The sequence below is a fragment of the Urocampus carinirostris genome, chromosome 12 (genome assembly GCF_059441175.1).
Source record: "Urocampus carinirostris isolate Australia breed hairy pipefish chromosome 12, RoL_Ucar_1.0, whole genome shotgun sequence".
Classification (NCBI taxonomy): Eukaryota; Metazoa; Chordata; class Actinopteri; order Syngnathiformes; family Syngnathidae; genus Urocampus; species Urocampus carinirostris.
The window spans coordinates 33,124,185-33,142,563 of record NC_142360.1 but is presented as its reverse complement, the minus strand read 5'-3'; the positions used below and the strand labels follow the sequence as shown (position 1 = coordinate 33,142,563).

General features: G+C 41.7%; 2 protein-coding genes across 3 annotated transcripts in view; one reads left to right on the top strand and one right to left on the bottom strand.

Annotated features, from left to right (window-relative positions):
- usp24 (ubiquitin specific peptidase 24) overlaps positions 1 to 6,422 on the top strand; it is a 44,733-nt gene extending 38,311 nt beyond the window's left edge. For both annotated transcript variants that reach the window (XM_088350330.1, XM_088350329.1), the window contains 8 exons: positions 546 to 659; positions 722 to 787; positions 854 to 920; positions 1,365 to 1,443; positions 1,535 to 1,610; positions 1,689 to 1,775; positions 3,153 to 3,263; positions 4,797 to 6,422. In XM_088350330.1, the coding sequence (XP_088206456.1) occupies positions 546 to 659; positions 722 to 787; positions 854 to 920; positions 1,365 to 1,443; positions 1,535 to 1,610; positions 1,689 to 1,775; positions 3,153 to 3,263; positions 4,797 to 4,859 (663 nt within the window). In that variant the 3' untranslated portion in view covers positions 4,860 to 6,422. The remainder of the gene's footprint in view (positions 1 to 545; positions 660 to 721; positions 788 to 853; positions 921 to 1,364; positions 1,444 to 1,534; positions 1,611 to 1,688; positions 1,776 to 3,152; positions 3,264 to 4,796) is intronic.
- A 3,036-nt stretch (positions 6,423 to 9,458) lies between these two features.
- On the bottom strand, positions 9,459 to 17,718 carry LOC148355640 (uncharacterized). Its single transcript, XM_088349566.1, has 2 exons — positions 17,243 to 17,718; positions 9,459 to 11,474 (listed from the first exon to the last, which is right to left on the bottom strand). The coding sequence occupies exons 1-2, from the start codon at positions 17,500 to 17,502 to the stop codon at positions 11,285 to 11,287; spliced, it is 450 nt and encodes a 149-aa protein (XP_088205692.1). The 5' UTR covers positions 17,503 to 17,718; the 3' UTR covers positions 9,459 to 11,284.
- Positions 17,719 to 18,379: the final 661 nt, after the last annotated feature.

The window sequence follows — 18,379 nt, the reverse complement described above, 5'->3', positions numbered from 1 at the left end:
TTTATTGTCATTGTTACTAAATGGGTTGAACATATTGTGACAACGAAATTGGGCGTAGCTCTCCAGTCTCACATCTAACAGTGAGGATAAAAGAAAACAATAAGTCATCATCTTTAAATTACAATTCAAATTACATTGAGGATTGCAGTTAGTTAAATGTAAAATTAGAATAAACAACTTCTGACTGTTGTTTTTTGTTTTGGAGTCTTGGAGCAATGTTGTACCTTGCGTGCATGAGAATAGAAGAAAGTTGCCATTCAATTAAAATAACTAGTTTTTGACAGTTTTGGTTGCAATGGATATTTTTTTTCTTAATAAAGCAATACAAATGTATAAACACCTTTGAAAAACGTTGCCTATATTTTTTGTTGTTTTTTTGCGCACACCCACAGTTTACACTTTTGTCCCATGTGTCAACTCTTTAATCATATTTTGCACCCACGATAATTTATCATGTCAGTTCTGATTTTCTGGGATATTTCAAGTTTTCTTCCTGATGTTTTTGTGATTATTGACCCACATAATAAGTTTCTTCTGTCCTGCAGGTGATGTTTGCCATGCGTGAGTTGTCCGGCCCCTTGACGCCGCTCATCAACATGGTGACCTACTGCTCGTACTGCAACGAGCCTTTCTCCTTGGGGGTACTGCAGCTCCTCAAGGTAACCCCTACTTCCTTCAGCTGTCGCTTTTCTTGTATTCAACTCTCCCTGGATGTTTGTAGACACAGCTGGAGACGGCGCCGCCTCACGAGTTGAAGAACGTCTTTCACATGCTGCAGGAGCTTCTGGTGGGTTGTCTGGAAAACTCAAGTGACCGTGACACAATACGCTAATGAGCCCCATTTTTGCTTCAGGTTGTAGAGGACCCTCTGCAATCAGAGAGGCTGAAATATGCCTTTGAGTCAGACAAAGGCCTACTGTGTAAGTCACTGATGGATTCCCTTTTACGTGCTCAATTTTTGAATGAGAAATAATACAGATTTTTAATATTTTGTAACTCAATTATGCCGAATAATGGGCCTGATGAAAACAGATATTTTTTTCAGTATGTGTAATAAATGAGTGGAGTGGTGTTGTAAAAGGATAGTGGGATGTTTAGGCGCATTCTAAGGAATGGGGAGGGCAACCGTATGATGCGGCAGGGGTAAACCAGTGAAAGCTGTCGGGCCCTGCTGTTGAACAGAAGAGTGTAGATAGATAGATGCATAGAAATGTGTTATTTTTAGAGTATGTGTTACTGAATAATAAAGTAAAAAATCTGATATTATGGGGCATGTTTTTACATAAAACTTCCCCACTAAAAAAGAACGCTAACTTCACATATCTTTATATAGCAATATACTCCATTCTTATTTTCCTCCGCAGCTTTGATGCATCAGAGCAACAATGTGGACAGCAGGCGTTGTTACCAGTGTGTCAAGTTCTTGGTCACGTTGGCCCAAAAGTTTGTAACAACCAGAGCAATCTATTCAAATCTATATTACGTCAGTAAATACAGAAAAAAATCTATATTCTTTTTTTTTTTTTGCCAACAGGTGTGCTCCAGCTAAGGATTATTTCAAAGACTTGTCTGGTCACTGGAGCTGGGCAGTGCAGTGGCTCCAGAAAAAGGCATGCTAATAGCAATTTCCATTTAAAAACAGTCTAAGCAGTTAAGAAATTACATCTTTCTATTTTGCATGTCTTCAGATGACAGAACATTACTGGACGCCACAGAGTAACGTGTCCAATGAGACTTCCACCAATAAGAGTTTTCAGCGGACTATTTCGGCACAAGTATGTATAATTGTTTACATCAGATCCAATAAAAAAAAACAGTATCACAAGGGTACTTTAAAGTGGTGGTTGTCTGATGAGATCAAGGTAAAACGTTCAAAAATCTTTTTTTTTCAGGGGGAGTGAGCTAGGGAATGTGGTGCGATTCTTTTTTTAAGTAAAAGCAGGAACAGGAAGAAAAAAATGATTTTGCTTGCATGGATGGATGGAGGGATTGGGAGGTAGGTATGGGTGATAGGTTGATGACTGGATAAATGAATAAAAGGTTGATAAATAGATGGGTGGATGAATGAATAAAAGGCTGATCGATTGAGGGGTGGATGGAGAATTGCGGATGGGAGGGAGGAAGGGGATGATGGGTTGATAAGATGAGAGGATGGCTGGACTTAGGGATGGGCAGATGGATGGATACTCGGATCATTTTTTTCTTTAGATAGATGGATAGATAGATAGATACTTTATTCATCCCCGTAGGGAAATTCACACTTCCAGCAGTCTACCCCGTTGTTTATTTACAGATTAACATGATGCCCTTGGGGTGCTTGTAGCGGAGTGGATGACGTCACGCTAGTCCAAAAGTTCGACATCCCTGCGGCAGACGGAAATCTTTTCTTTGTGAAAATCCAGGGATACACCACCTCGTGTTAGCAAGTCCGCCTCCTCTCCGATTCCCCCCGGCTTTCGTGTCTCTGTATAGCAATTTTGAAGCCGGGTAGCTCCGGGTGGCTACACGTTAGCGTCCGTAATGCTAAACGTGAGCCACGTTTCCGCAAAACACAGCAACTGCGCTCCCTGTGCGCTTCGATGTTTTCCACCAGCACTCGATGATCTTATTTGGTTGTGAGTTCGCATTTACCATGATTACGGATGGTACAGAAGACTTATAACGCCGCTAGCCGCTTCGCTAGCTCCGGCTCTTCTTCCACGATAGGCCCCTTCATCACGCCGGCACGAGAATCCTTCAGGGCAAGGAAATTGATTCCTTGAATAAACGCATTTTCGTGCGCTAAAACCCATGTCCATAGGATAGAAGTAATCCATAGTGTAGTTGTCAAAACGGGAAGAAAAAACACCGAAGATAGGAGCAGACAATAAAACAATAGGGCAGCTGCTGGAAAAGGCAGTCGCTCGTGGCAGCGCCGCTTTGATCTTGATCTTTATGACACAAGTTTGGCATTTGAACTAACGAATAGCCTTTATATCCACTCTTCAACAAACTAACTTTTCTAGTATTTCTGTGTATTGGCTATTTTCTCACAAAATGTTGTTGGCCCGTTTCCTTTCCATTTAAAGATTAAAGTAAAAAATGTCCTATATATGACTAACACTGTTACCAGCTTCACGTGTATGTGTATTTGCATGTGTGAACACGTGAAGGACACGCTGGCCTACGCTACAGCCTTGCTGAACGAGAAGGAGCAGTCGGGCAGCAGCAACGGTTCCGACGGAAGCCCCGCTAACGAAAACGCCGAGCGTAGTCTGAGACAGGTACGCCCGAGTAATGTCATTTCACTCTATGAATTCCATGTATGAGTGAGTGGGGGGATAGCACACAAGAAGGCAGCATGCCAATTTTCTCCCACCCACGAGTGCAATTAAACTGACTTAGAACCCACATTGGTTTTTTTTTTTCCTCTTTCTATTTTGCACAAAGGCAAAATCGGCCTATAAATATGATACTAGCATATCAATTGCAAGCATTTACTTTGACCTGATTTTCTAACTGTTCTCATTACATTTTAAAGCATGTTTGGTAAGTTGTTTTTTTAAAGAAAAGTTTCTCATAAATGAGAATGCAAAATAAGAAATTATTTTTTAGTTTATTATTCTAAACTATTTACTTGATCGAATACATATTGCGATTATTCAATTTTGAATTTTTGTATTTCTAAATCAAATGTTAGTGCAGGTTTGGAACGCTGCTGTTTTTTTTTATGAATTTGTAAAATCTTTAATTTGAGATGAACAAGAATTGATAGAAGAAAATCTTATTGGGCTTTTTTACAAGTTATCGTTTTTAAAAACGTCATTACTCACTAGAATAAATATAAAAAATAAAAAAAGTTAAGTATAGTAATAACAATGAAAAAAATATATAAATACATATAAATGTTTATTTTATTATCGGGCAGTAGCTCAGGAGATAGAGCACTCGTCTTGGGATCAAGGGATCCCAGTTCGAATCCCGGCTTGTCCGTGTTACATGTCGAAGTGTCCTTGGGTAAGACACTGAACCCCTAATACCACCAATAAGCAGGTTAGCGTCTTACATGGCTGCAATACAAGGCCGCTATTGGGACATGTGAAGCGCACTGTAAAGCGCTTTGGGAAGTAATTGACTTGAAAAGCGCTATATAAATGCAGGTCATTTCATTTTCATTTCATATTATTAAGTATTTACTTATCAGAGTAAATTTTAAATATTATAATAAAACTAATGCAAACTGATCCAACACGATAAGACTCCAGCTTAATATTTAAAAAATGTTTCTTTTTATAAAATCCTTATTGTCAAGTCTTGTTTATATGTATAGCTTTTAATCACAAAGAGTCTCAAAGGGCTGCACTGACCACAGATTATTGCAGACCACAGATTATTATTATACCCCCCTGATCTAAAACCTACATGAGGGCAAGGAAAAATTAAACCTCAACATGAGGAAAATAAGGAAACCTTGAGAAGGGCACATGAGCAACAACAAATAATACACAGATATTGTCAACATAAAATATAAGTTATACATATGCTATAGAATAGAAATGTGTTTTAAGACTAGATTTAAACAGTTCCACTGAGGTTGCAGATCGAATCTCAGGGGGAAGAGCATTCCGCAGCTCTGGGGCCCAAATGGCAAATATTATTAAAGAATGTACTAAAACTAATGCAGAGATTTAGTAAAAGTATTTTCCTAGTTTTCAGTAGTTTGTTGGTTTCAAATGCAAAATTCAACCAACATTTCTTGTACTATTTCGCCTGTGTCCTTTCATTTTAAAAATCAACCCATCTCTCTTCTTTGACAGGGATCAGAGTCTCCCATGATGCTCGGCGATTCCAAAAGCGACCTGGAAGATGTGGACCCCTAAACTCTTGTTAGAGTGGGGGGGGGAGCCCCTCTGAAAGGCGCACGGCCCAAGAAGCCTCAAACCTATTAGGGGCACTTTTACTGGCCCGAGGATGTTTATAATTTAACGACTAAAAAAAAAAAAGCCAACCGGAACAACTCGACGCACAAGACGGGGAAAAAAAGTCCCAAACAATTGTGAATTACTTCCAAGGGCAGTTTGGATTAAAGGGGAAGTGATCTATCTTCCTCCATTTATCATCTTTTTACAGCGGGGGGAGGAGGGGGCCCATTTTACCCTTTGTTTGTCATCGTCATCACACACACACACACACACACACACACACACTTGCCAATAACCTTTTGTTGCATAAATGTAAGATAATGTTTTAAAAGTCTTCTAGAGGAACCTCGACGCAAACACATGTACACACGCCCCCACGTGTTGCTTGGTAAGAGCAGAGGGGAGGCGGGGGTTTCATAAGTATGCACTTTATTTGCCACGTTCATCATGCGCTTCCTCTAGATCCCCTTAGCCTTTTTTTTTTTTTCGTCTCCGCTCATTTTAACAATATTCAGTGCCACATCAAACAACATTCACCCTCTTCTCGAACCCGGGTGCAAACCTTATGCAAGAAACGCTCAACAGAGAACGCAGGGTGGGTTAGTTGATTTGCAGATGCCGACGTCTCATATAACACACGCTAATGTTACCTCTGCCATGGTTTTATTTGGCTTTTTGTGTCTTCAGTGCCATCTACAACATACACACTCAATGCGGATGTTACCTCTGCCAAGCTTTTATTTGCCTTTTTTTGTGTGTCTTCAATGCCTGTCTTTAAAGCGCACACACATACACACAGAAAGATCTGTAGCGATGAATAAATCACAGTTTTGGTAGCCAAGTTATCGGGGGTACCGAAGTGCCTTAATCTCCCGATAACTCCAGTTCTTAGACCCGGCCGTCACACTCCTTCCACGACATGCAACGGTATGTGTGTTTTGGCGAAGGCTCATCATGGTCAATGTTTACAGCAACGAGGACCTGAGATGCAGTTGGAACGGTCACGGAACCCCACTCAATCGTGTAATGTGTGCCGTGTGTGCGTGAGTTGGTGTGCGACAAAAAAAAGCCCCCTCACTGTGCTGTTATGTGAGCACCTCACCAGTTCAATGGAAATAAAACTCTTGACTCGAGCTTTACTTTTAATGTCGAGGTGGGCGGAGTGATGATCTCTGGGGAGGCGAGGCCGCCATAGGTGCAGGTTTTGCCATTTAATTTTTTCTGGGGGACCTCGGGTGATTCACAATCTGCCATCACACTTTTTGTGTGTGAGTGTGTGCGTCTGTAAAGCATGTCAAAATGGCCGAGTTTTAATTTGTATGAGAGTTTGATTACAACGGTGAGGGAGAGATTTGATATAAAATAAACTGGAATGCATACGCTTTTTTTTGTAAATTCTTGTTTTTAATTGCAGTTTTTGTGCTCACCTTGTTGCAAACTGAGTGTTCTGGTTTTAAGACATATCCCCCAGAATGATTTTATTTTATTTTGGCATAAAAATAAAAGTCAATGCAGTAGTCACGGTTCGTACGGCTGCTTGAGACCCTTGAAAATGCTTGAATTTTATGTTTTCAATGATTGAAAGTGATTTAATTTTTTCCTGAAGTTTTTGTAAATGCTTAAAATCTTTGATTCTCAACATGTCAACTTAAAAAAAGATGCTGACCCTGCTCTTGGAAGGCTTCCCTTTGCCAACACTGTATATTTCTTTCCTCATAAAAAACGGCAATTGGCATTACTTTGTATGGCATTAAAGTGTCATCGCTCAAAGGACACGTGCAACACCTAAACAGGGCACAATGAAATGTGTATCAGTGCAAGGATTACGTATCAATTATGCATTTATTATTGGTCATGCAAAAAATAAGGTAACGTTTCCCAGTGATAAATTGTAATGGGAAGAAATTCCAGCAACCAGAAATTTTAAGATACATATTGTCATTTTTACCCAAGACCTATATTGGGGGAGCTTTGTCTCAAATATATTTACACATGTATTGTTCAGATCCTAAGGTATACAATATTTCCAATTTACTCAATATCCTGTCTTGATAAATGTACATGAAATCTTAAAAATCGTATATGTAACTCAAATAACTTTAGGGCTTTGCAAAATACATGATTTATGGCAGATTTCCTTGTACTGGAGAAATGGGAAACTTGGATTTGAAAGTCCTAAAAAAGTGCTTGAATTTGGGCATGAATGAAAACCACGGGTGTTTAAAAAGAATAAAAGTTACCTCTGACCTTGTTTAGTGCTAAAAAAAAAAAAATTACAGGTACATGAATTGTTAATCAGGCTGACCCCAATCGAGTTGATGATGTGCAACCTCCCTGGAGCTTCAAATTCTATGTCATTACTAGGATTAATTGCGTGCAGATTGGAATTCTGCTTGTGCGGATTATAAATTAAAGAGTTTACACTCGTCTCCAACAAATTGCGACCCCCTCGCCACCACCCCCAGCCTCAGTATGGGTCCAACTTGGAGGACAGGCGGGATGAAGACCCATTTCTGAAACTATTCATTTCAAGGAAGCTGAAAATAAAGGGATGGTAAACTGCCATTAAAAATGAACCATTGAGGGCAAATTTATTCATTATTTCATATTTGAAAATATCACTCATGTTTTGCAGAAGGGAGTTTCATGTAGTGCTGGTATATGTGTGTGGTATCAATGGCTCTAACTAATAAAGATTCGAGTACTCGCGCGTCTGAGAAAAAAGGAAAAAAAATCCCAGGCAAACATCGTTTAAGGCGAAAAAAATATTGCAGTCTAATCAGGAGTCCTTTTTGTCAAAATAATACGTGGATAAAGCACTTACCTGCAAAACGACTTCATGGGCCAGTGTTTCCCGTTGCTGTATGGTAAAATGACTACATTTTGTGCAGGCTTGGGGAGTAACGGAATACATGGAACGGGAAAAATGATGTTGGCAAGCTGTTTGGATTTATTTTCATTTTGTTTCTGTCGCATTTTATGTTAGTTTTGCCGGAGATCAAAGCCAGGAGAGAAAGCTTACCACGTGTTGTGAGTCATAATTTTATTCATATTTAGTTTCTTTTGTCTTTTATTAGCATATTTGGTATTGGAGTAATCCAAAAGTAATTGAAAGTAATCAAGTCAAAGTAACCCTACCCAACCCTGCACATAACCAACCTTAGGGTAACACTGACACATACTCCACACGGCCCCGACTAAAACCATGGCAGCGCCCAAAGTGCACATGGTGGCGTAGATTTGGGGCCTTTCTCTGGTCATGATTAACAGGCCCAAGACCACCACACACCAACCAGCTACGATGAGACCGTAGCGCTCCGCCATGGCCCCGTCCCACTCAAGCATCAAGGTGAAATTGTGTGTATGCAAGGAGGAAGAAGGCAGTTTGGGTTTCACTCTGTTACTCATTAAAGCCTGAAGAGAAATGAGGGCGTGGATTGATAACCTTGGTCCTGTTTTTACAGCAATTTGAGATTATTCTTTCCATTTTTTTTCCCAAAAACATCTTTGAAATAAAGACTGCACGGAGGCTGAGTGGTTAGTGCGTCCGCGGCAAAGTTCTGAGGTTATGGGATCGAATCCAGCTACCAGCTTCTCTGTGTTGAGTTTGCATGTTCTCCCCTTGGTTGTGGGGGTTTCCTCTGGGCACCCCTGTTTTCTCCTACGTTCCAAAAACATGCTTGTCAGGTGAATTTGTCACGATTACCCATTGCCCTCACCTGTGCCCGCTCGTTTGGCGCCAGCTGTTGCTCGTTGCCTGATTGGTTCCCCCTCCTATTTAAACCCAGCGCTTCCATTCACTCCTTGTCGGTCCGTCAGCGAACCTTCGCACATGCAAGGCAAGCACTATTTGACTCTGGCTTCCGTCTGTCCCGTCCTTACCTGTATCCTACTCGTCTGCCCCGGCTTTCGATCGTCTCCGGCTCCCTGACTTTTTTCCTTCCTTCGACCACGCTCCGATCTACCGCCCCGGCTACTCGACACATGTTTGCCCACCGACCACGCTCTTATCTCCTGTCCCGGCTACTCAACTCGTTCCTACCTTCTGACCATGCTCCAATCCCGTGGGCTCCCTGCTCCTCCTGCCCAGCGATCCCCAGATTGAAGTTTGTTGTGAAACGTTACGCGTTTGGGTCTAGCATCTGTTCTGGTTCTGACAGATTCGGCCGGTCCAAATTGTCCCTAGGTGTGAATGAGTGAGTGGGTTGTCTGTCTCTGTGTGCCCTGTGACTGTCTGGCAACCAGTTCAGGGTGTCCCCTGCCATCTTCCTGAAGGTTGCTGGGATGGGCCCCAGCAACCCCAACCCCGGGTGGGTTTGAATGAGCGAGTGAGTAAATTGTCCTGTGTCAGTGTGTGCCCTGCTGGAACTAGTCTAGGCTATCCCCTGCCCACTGCCTGAAAATGGCTGGGAAGGGCTCCAGCACTCCCGTGACCCTGGTGAGGATAAGCGGTGCAGAAAATGGATGGATGGATAATACAAAGTGATTTCAAAATCAACTCCAAAACCTCATAAAATAAAGCCATTTATAACATCTTCTAACTTGATTGGCCGCTGTTTAATTACAATTTCAAATGGACAACAGGAGCATCTAAAAAATGTAATGCATACAATTACATCGTAATTGATGTTCAACTCCCAGGACAACATAAATTGAACCGTCGATTAAGGAATCCCTCAACCCAGTCAAAGTTTTTGCTAGCCCTTACAAGTTGCATAGAAAATTCCAAGAACGTACAATTTTTTTGCCTGAAATCAACATGTTTTACATGCTTACATTCTCTAACAGATGCAGCCCCTGAAATTAACCTCTCTATCTCCTTTTCATAAAATACAGAAAACGAATACCGTAAATTCCGGACTATAAGCCGCTACTTTTTTCCCAAACCTTCAACCCTGCGGCTTATTCAGTGATGCAGCCAATTTATGTAATCTTTCTAACGGCCGCCAGCGGCGCTCGAGTACAGAAGGTAAGATTTAAACCGGTGGAATATATGCGCCGAGGAAGACTGCAACTTCTTAGTTTGTGCACAAATTAAATTAGCGTAGACACATCCTCATCATGCAAGTTGCAAAGAGAAAGGCACATGACGCAGCTTTCAAGCTAAATGCAATCGAGCAGTCCAATAAAGAAGGAAACAGAGCTACTGCACGTAAACTTTACTTTGCTAGCGTGTTGCTAGTGTGTTTTTGAATAAGGGAGCGTGGGACAACGTCTATATGACAAAGTCTCTTTCCCATACTGGGGAAGACGACTTTGATGACGTCAGTTATAAGGAGGAAGATGAGGACGGTTTACCGCGATTTCTATAAGTACGGTATGTTTTTTTTAACAGAGCCGTTTACTGTGTTGCGAGCGTGTTGCTAGTAGCGTTTTGCTACCCTTCACAGGCACGGTTTGGGATGAAAGTTATATTATTATTAAAGCTTTGAAAACTCTCGGTGTACCGTCTTTCTTTTTAAATATGTGTAACCATGTATAATATGTATTTGCAACTGTATATTTTTGTAATGTATTTATTTTAGAGACTTATTCTGATATGTTTTCCACGGGCAAATCAAAAAGAAGGGGCGAAAACAACGGGGGCTGCCGGGAAGTGGAGTAAAGGTGAGACGTGTTTGTGGATGCAGCCGACAATAGTGGATATATATTTTTCCCACCCTTACCTTTGGAAATATACATTTTTTTCCCTTGGATTATTTTCAACGGTACCCAGACTCTGCAAGTCTGCATCAAACCTTAAGTACCGGTATCATTTTCCGTTCATTTTGCCGGCTGTGGTTTTTGGACTGTGTACTTTATATTCAGTTACAATCGTGGGACTAAAAGCCGGGTTTGGGTTAATTTTGTGATTGTGTTACATATTTTAATGAGGGTGCATGCGGCTTATATACAGGTGCGGCTTGTGTAAGTACAAAATCGGTTTTCCTCTTAAAATGTGGTGGGTGCGGCTTATAATCAGGTGTGATCTATAGTCCGGAATTTACGGTACTTCTTCTAATAGACAGCGACTATCATGTACCCTTCACCTCATTTTAATGCTAACTGCAGTGGTCTGTGTCACTTTTTCAGGGTGTGTGAATACACTGCTTCATCTTTTTATTTTTTCACAGCCGATTTCCAACAATGGGGGGATTTCGGTGTAAAAATATGATGCATATTAAGGCACTGAATACCCAGGGAATGCTTTGTTAAAACAGGAAGTGCAGTGCCATGGACTCTAGCCAGAGTTATTGGTCATTGGCAATTCAAGCAAGCTGAACAAGTTGATGGTTTTCCTTTGGGAATGTCATTGAACAACTCTGGAATGAACATTGAAGCAGATTGTTAGCGTCCAACATGCACAAGGCATAAAAAAATCACGACGTCTGCCAGAGACGCAGTTAGTGCTGCTCAACACTGCTGCCATCTTGGACATTCATCACTGTGTCGTAGGACGGTGGAGGTTCCATGGTCCAGGGGGGTGGAGTCGACGGGAGCACTGGTTCCAGGGGGGGTTCTACACAGGGTTCGGGGTCTGGAGTGTAGTCGACAGAATCTGTGGACATTTCGCGGCGAATTCGGTCCAATCTCCTGAAATAAGACAGTGATGAAACAGTCAAGTCAAAAAAATTTTATTTTAATAGCTCTTAATCACAAAGAGTCTTAAAGGGCTGCACAGGTTATTGCACAGACTATCATTTCAGACTCCCCTGATCTGGAAACAATATGAGGGCAAGGAAAAACTCAAAAACCTCAACATGAGGAAAACGAAGAAACCTTGAGAAAGGACCGCACATGTAGTATCCCCCCAAAAAAGAGCCACAAGTCACAACTCAATCGCATGACATTTGACGAAAATGAACAGCCAATGTCCTAGCTTGATCAAATTTTGCAGTTTTGTGACTACTATCATAATAAGATGTGAATTCAATCCGGTTGAAAACAAATAAAATATAATACAGATTATATTATACTATTAATACATAATCTACGTCAACTAACGCCTGACATTTAGGCATGAGCGTCATTTGAAAAAATTGTTTTCATACCAAAAATGCTTGAAATTGGTAAATATGTCACGGTTGCCATGGCGCCCAATTGGCCCCGCCCGTGTGGCTCCAGCGGCTCTTTGACAGATTGGCTTTCGGTCTATTTAAGCTCAGCGCTCTCACTCTTCCTTAGTCAGTCCGTCAATGAGCCTCTGCCTCGCAAGACGTGGGTTTTGGTCCTGTTTCCTGTCCGGTATTGTTCCCATTTATTTTGTCCTGTTTAATATCTGTTTCCAGTTTTGTTCCTGTCTAGTGTGTCCTGTTTAATTTTGATATCATGTTTTGATATCATCCTGTCTGTCCTGTTGTACGATATCGGTTTCCAGGTTCGTTCGCATCTAGTTTGTCCTGTTTATTTTCGATATCCTGTTTTTATATCAATCCTGTCTGTCCCGTCCTGTCCGGTATCGACCCCATCCCTCCGATATCTGCTCAGGCAATTGGTATCGATCTGGTCGGCCTCTGGCTTCCTATCATCCCACGCCAGACTGCTGCCTAACGGGCATGACTCCCCATTTCTTGTGGAATAAAAGGCTTGTGTGAGCTTTTGGGTCCTGATCCAGTTCTGGTTCATGACAAAATATTGTAGTGACAAAGATGTTTGCGCAAAATGTATTCTAAGATGACAAAGAGCAAAGCACATCTTTTTGAAAGTGTTTGACAAAAAAAAAATACCTCAATGGAGAGTAATCAGGGTTGTGCGTGACTGCATCCGATAATCAAACTATAAAACTGACTACTTTTTATTTTTACCATCGCCTGAAAGGCCAGAAACGCGTCACTACAAAGAGACAAACTACAGGTTCCCTACAAGACCTCACTGCAGAGAAATAAACAAAACCTGTCAGAACCAGAACAGATACAGGACCCAATCACGTGACGTTCTCACACAAGCTTCTTATTTTATGGGAAATGGGGAGTCACGCACGTTAGGTAGCCAGTCTGGCGTGGAAGGACAGGACGCCAGAGACCGACGAGATTGATAACGAATCAGGGGTAACGAAATTAAACAGGAAAAACTCATCGGGAACCAAAACTGGAGACAATAACCAACAGGACAAGAATAGACGGAAAACAAATCTGGAACCCAAAATTAAACAGTACAAAAATAAACGGGAACAATACCGGACTGCAGATATCACAAGGAAACAGGACAGAACCCACGTCTTGACCCCGAAGCAAGGGAGCGCTGAGCCTTATAGACACAGAAAGTCAATCTCTAAACGAGCCACAGCTGCGCCACACGGGCGGGGGCAATTGGGCACCATGGCAACCGTGACACACGCGGGAAGGGCCAGTTGGGCACCACGGCAACCGTGACACACACGGGCGTGGCCAAGTGGGCGCCATGGCAACCATGACACACACGGGCGCGGCCAAGTGGGCGCCATGGCAACCATGACAAAACCTTGCCGTTTGGATAATTTATTCCTTAATCAGAGCAAAAATATTTTGTTTCATTGTTTTTTTTATCCCTTTCAATGATCCTGTTTTCCAGTGAATTTCAATGGAAAAATAGAAAATCATCTGTAACGTGTGGTACAGTGAACCCACGTTTATTGCAGAAGTCACGTTATAAAAAAAAACCTTGATGGGCGAAATATGTGTGCTTTTTTACCATTATTTTACAATCAAATATACACCAAAACCCACTTATCCAAAAGAAAAACCTTTACAGGCTCAAGCACGTGTTTAAAAAATAAAAGTACTCTATAAACATTTTTTTAACCAATTGCGATTGTCAAATAATAATCGTACTGCCATCATAATTTGGGGTTGAAAGCTTATCAGAATGCAGAACAATTTGCTCGACGCAAATCATTGAAGTAGCTAAACTCTGAAAGTGAACCCCGTTATAATGAGGGTTCACTGTACTTCATTTCAGATTCAAATATACTTTATTGTCATTCTTGTACACGTGTATACAGAACGAAATGTCGATACATCTGACCCGCACAGTTTCCTTGAATGTACAGATATAAATAAAATGTTGTATTGAGTTGAAGTATTGAAGTACTAATAATATACTAAATAATTATAGCTATGTATAGTATTATACAGTAGTGCAAAGAGTGCAAGAGGAGCAGCTAACCAGATGTGCAAAATGCGCAGTCAGGTAAACAAGTCACTATACAATAACAATAACACTGGAGTACGATAGTGCAGAGGAGAACAGATGTGCAAGGGAGTGGCTAGGTATAAGAGAACTGCCAGTAGTGCAAAAAAAAAAAAAACAGATGTACAGATTAGCAGCTGTGTAGGCTTACTATTTGTGTGATTGACCATTTAACAGTCTAGTCTTAGTGTCACATAAATTTAATAGGTATACTGGAACAGAAATGTTCTTGGCAAGAGTTTGACAATTTAAATAACATTTCTGGACACTGCATTGCTGTAAATGGAGGCCTCTACTATAAAAGCTAGTTTTTTTCTCACACAAATACTGCCTATCGTTCCGAAATTAAATTCTAATACACTAATACTGTAATAATGACACCACTTTTATAGATACCATTCCGTTCTCTATTGTCCACCAACCAATTCCTAAAATAAACCTCTACTCTTTTACTGCCTGATATTTAAATCCAATACAAAATTACTGTATTCCATTACCAAAATCTTTTAGCATGAAGAAGTTAGCAATGCTAACTGCTCTCTGCCCAGTCTGGAGGACATTGCCTGCTCTCGCTACCTCAGCAGAGCAGAAAACATCATCAAGGACTTTTCTCACCCCGGCCACCACCTCTTCGACCTGCTGCCTACAGGTCACACAAAGCAAAAACGAACAGACTCAGAGACAGTTTCTTCCCCACAGCCATTACCACCCTAAACAGACACCGCACAAAAAAACTGAAAACTGTTGCAAAAAACTACCTCACACGAATGTAAAATGGTACTCACGTACATGCTGTCTGCATTATAATTGTTCACTGCTCAAAACAGACACCGCACAAAAAAAAAACTGAAAACTTGTGCCAACACTACCTCATACGAATATAATGGTACTCATGTCTATGTTCTTGCACATGTCGACTGCACTACGTTTACTGCTCACCTTGCACAATGTCTGACCATTTCCTTTTTTCTGCACTATGATGTCTATGTTTGCACCAATGCATATGCTGACTATTTTTTTGCACTATGATGACTTTGCACCAAATGCAATATTGCACAACCCTTACGATACCAACGGTATCACGACAACACTGTATGTAACATCCCACATGCCGACATTTCTTGTGTAAATACCATATAAATTATAACTATAGCCTTATCCCCCTTGTTTTATAACCTTATCCTCTCTGTTCCTTTATCTTCTTGGCTCATACCTCACTGTGAATGTGTAAAACTGGAGTGTCATGCCCAATTTCGTTGTCACAATATGTTAACCCATTTTGTAACAATGACAATAAAGGTATATTCTATTCTATTCTATTCTATTTAGCCGTTAGCATCACTTTTTAGCATGTACCCATTAGCATAACTCATTAACATGAGTCCATTAGCATAATTTGTAACCATGAAGTTGTTAAAATGTAGCCATTACCAAAAATCCCTCAAACACCTCACCTGAACTGAATACCTTTTGTTTATCTCCTGAGGAATTCAGGTCCACAGTGTACAGGAAAACAGGCTAAATAATGGATGAAGTCTGTTTAGTGTTTGCTTACAGGAGCTTTGTCAGAGGTATTTGTGCTGGAGAGCGCCCTTTAAGTTATTCTTAGATGACGGATTCTTAAGTCTCAATGTCTTTCCAGCACACACACCCTGCACGGAGAAACACCAGGTCAATGTAATCGATGAGTATTTTTATCATGGTGAAAGCAGAATTTCAAATCAATGTTTAGTAGTACTGTACTGTAATTTAATATCACAGTGTTTGCTCTGATTATTCTCTTTATTTCATCCTTGGTGAGTAAAATATTGCAGCTCTTGTGTCTTTAAGGTCCAAGACAAGTGAATAATCAGGGTTGGGTAGGGTTACTTTAACTGGATTACTTTCAAGTACTTTTGGATTACTCCAATACCAAATATGCTAATAAAAGACAAAAGAAACTAAATATGAATAAAATTAACTCAATTTTGTGCAGGCTTGGGGAGTAACGGAATACATGGACCGGCAAAAATTATGTTGGCAAGCTGTTTGGATTTATTTTCATTTTGTTTCCGTCGCATTTTATGTTAGTTTTGCCGGAGATCAAAGAGATCAAAGCCAGGAGAGAAAGCTTACCACGTGTTGTGAGTCATAATTTTATTCATATTTAGTTTCTTTTGTCTTTTATTAGCATATTTGGTTATGTCAACCTGTACGTTTTTGCCATACAAAGTACGTTTGTTATGCATTTTAAGACGTGTATGACGTACAAGAAAATTTGTACGGAAAAAAACGCTAATTTGTTAATCATGCGTACCATCCGGTATACACAGACTATCACGAAACAGCAAATCAATCAACTCAAACGAGTTCGCCGCGGTATCCTCTATGTCGGTAGCGTTTTTTTTCGTTGTAAACGAAGCGAGCGGTTTTCAGTTGCACTATCTCCTGTATTCCTGAAAGAAGGGAAACTCGCACACCTTCTTCATATTTTGCTATTATTTCTTTCTTAAATGCAATAGTTGTACGCACTACTCCTCTTTTTTCACCTGTAGCAACTTTGCTGCTTGCACCAACCTTCTTCCGAGGCATAATTAGGAGTTAAAACACTCCCTTCACCGCTTTTGAAAAACGAAAGCAGAGAAGAAGTGCACGTTGCCGTGACAACAGTTCTTCACGAGGGGTGGGGGCAATCTACACTCGTACGCCGCTCAGCATCGCCACCAGCGTACCGGCGTTCGAACTCCGATTTTTTGAACGAAAAGCGAAGCAAGAATTTCTCGAAATTTTTGGTCGAGAACCGATTTGTTCGAACTGAGAGGCGTTCAAAAACCGAGGTTCCACTGTATAAACGACCTGATTTTTTTATTTTTACACGTTCATGTTAGCGTAATGTTTCGTACGGAAGACTACGCTAACGCGAACGTACGATTAGCCTGGGTTAGCTTTATGTTTACATTCATGGTAAACATTCAGGGTGTTGGAACGGATTGAAACGAATTTACATTACTTTTAATGGGAAAAACGATTTTCGGTGATCGAACAAATCGGTTTTCGAACAGGGTTCTGGAACGGATTATGGTCGAGAACCGAGGTTCCACTGTATTTGGTATTGGAGTAATCCAAAAGTAATTGCAAGTAATCCAGTTAAAGTAACCCTACCCAACCCTGCCAGGAAGTAAATGTTGTGATAATGTCAATGTCAGTTTTTCTACCTTTGGATAGCCAGCGACTGTTGTGGGCTGAAGCGCGTGCCCGTGCGCGGGTGCAACAGGAAGTGCCCCGGCACAGCAGCCTGCAGATTCTTCATGGCCATGCACAGCCCGCTCACCACCAGACCCACGCCCCCCATGCCCATGAAAAGCCCCAGTTCGGGGCCCGAAAAGTTCGGCAAGGGTGCGCACAGGGCCACCAAGCCGCCGCCCACCATCAGCAGCACGCCGAGGAGGAGCAGCGTGCACTTGGGCAACGGCATCGCCGCCCTCTTGTCTCCTCCTCGCCTTCCCCTCGGGAGTCTTCAGCCAGCCTGCAGCGTTTTCGCGTGGGCTTCTTCAAGCATCTCGGAACGAGGACTTCCACGCCGCCTACTGATGTTCAGGGAGGGAAACTCATCCGGGATGGCGTCGTGGAAGGCGGAGGAGAGAACTAGGGAAATCTGGTCTGCTTTGTGGCTGCAGCAGAGAGGAAGTGTTGTTTCTTTTTCTTTTTTTTTCTCCAAAACGAGGAGGGGTTTTCTGTGACGAGACCCGGGTGGGCTGGACATTGTCACCATTCATGCTTGTTGCATTTTTGTGCAGCTGACGTCAACAAGATGAAATCAACGTCGTTTGATTCCTTTTAATGTGCAACTTTTGTATCATTTAGCGAAGTGGTTCTCTACCTTTTTGGAACAGAGGCACTTCTTTTTGTTAATAATCCTCGAGGCATGAAACCATTTCGAAAATGTTTGATAATGAATTCCCTGTACACGTTTCACAGTTTTTTCTCATCTTAAAGGGACACTGTCGTATTTGACCACTAGATGTCGCTGTGTTGTGTAGTGCAGGGGTCTGCAACCTTTTCGGTGTGGAGTCTCATCTCATCATCTCATCAGCCGTACCGCTTATCCTCATTAGGGTCGCGGGGGGGCTGGAGCCCATCCCAGCCATCTCCGGGCAGTGGGCAGGGGACACCCTGAACTGGTTGCCAGCCAATCGCAGGGAACACAGGGACAGACAACTCATTCGCTCATTCACACCTAGGGACAATTTGGACCGGCCAATTCACCTGAAATGCATGTTTTTGGAACGTGGGAGGAAACCGGAGTGCCCGGAGGAAACCCACGCAAGCACGGGGAGAACATACAAACTCCG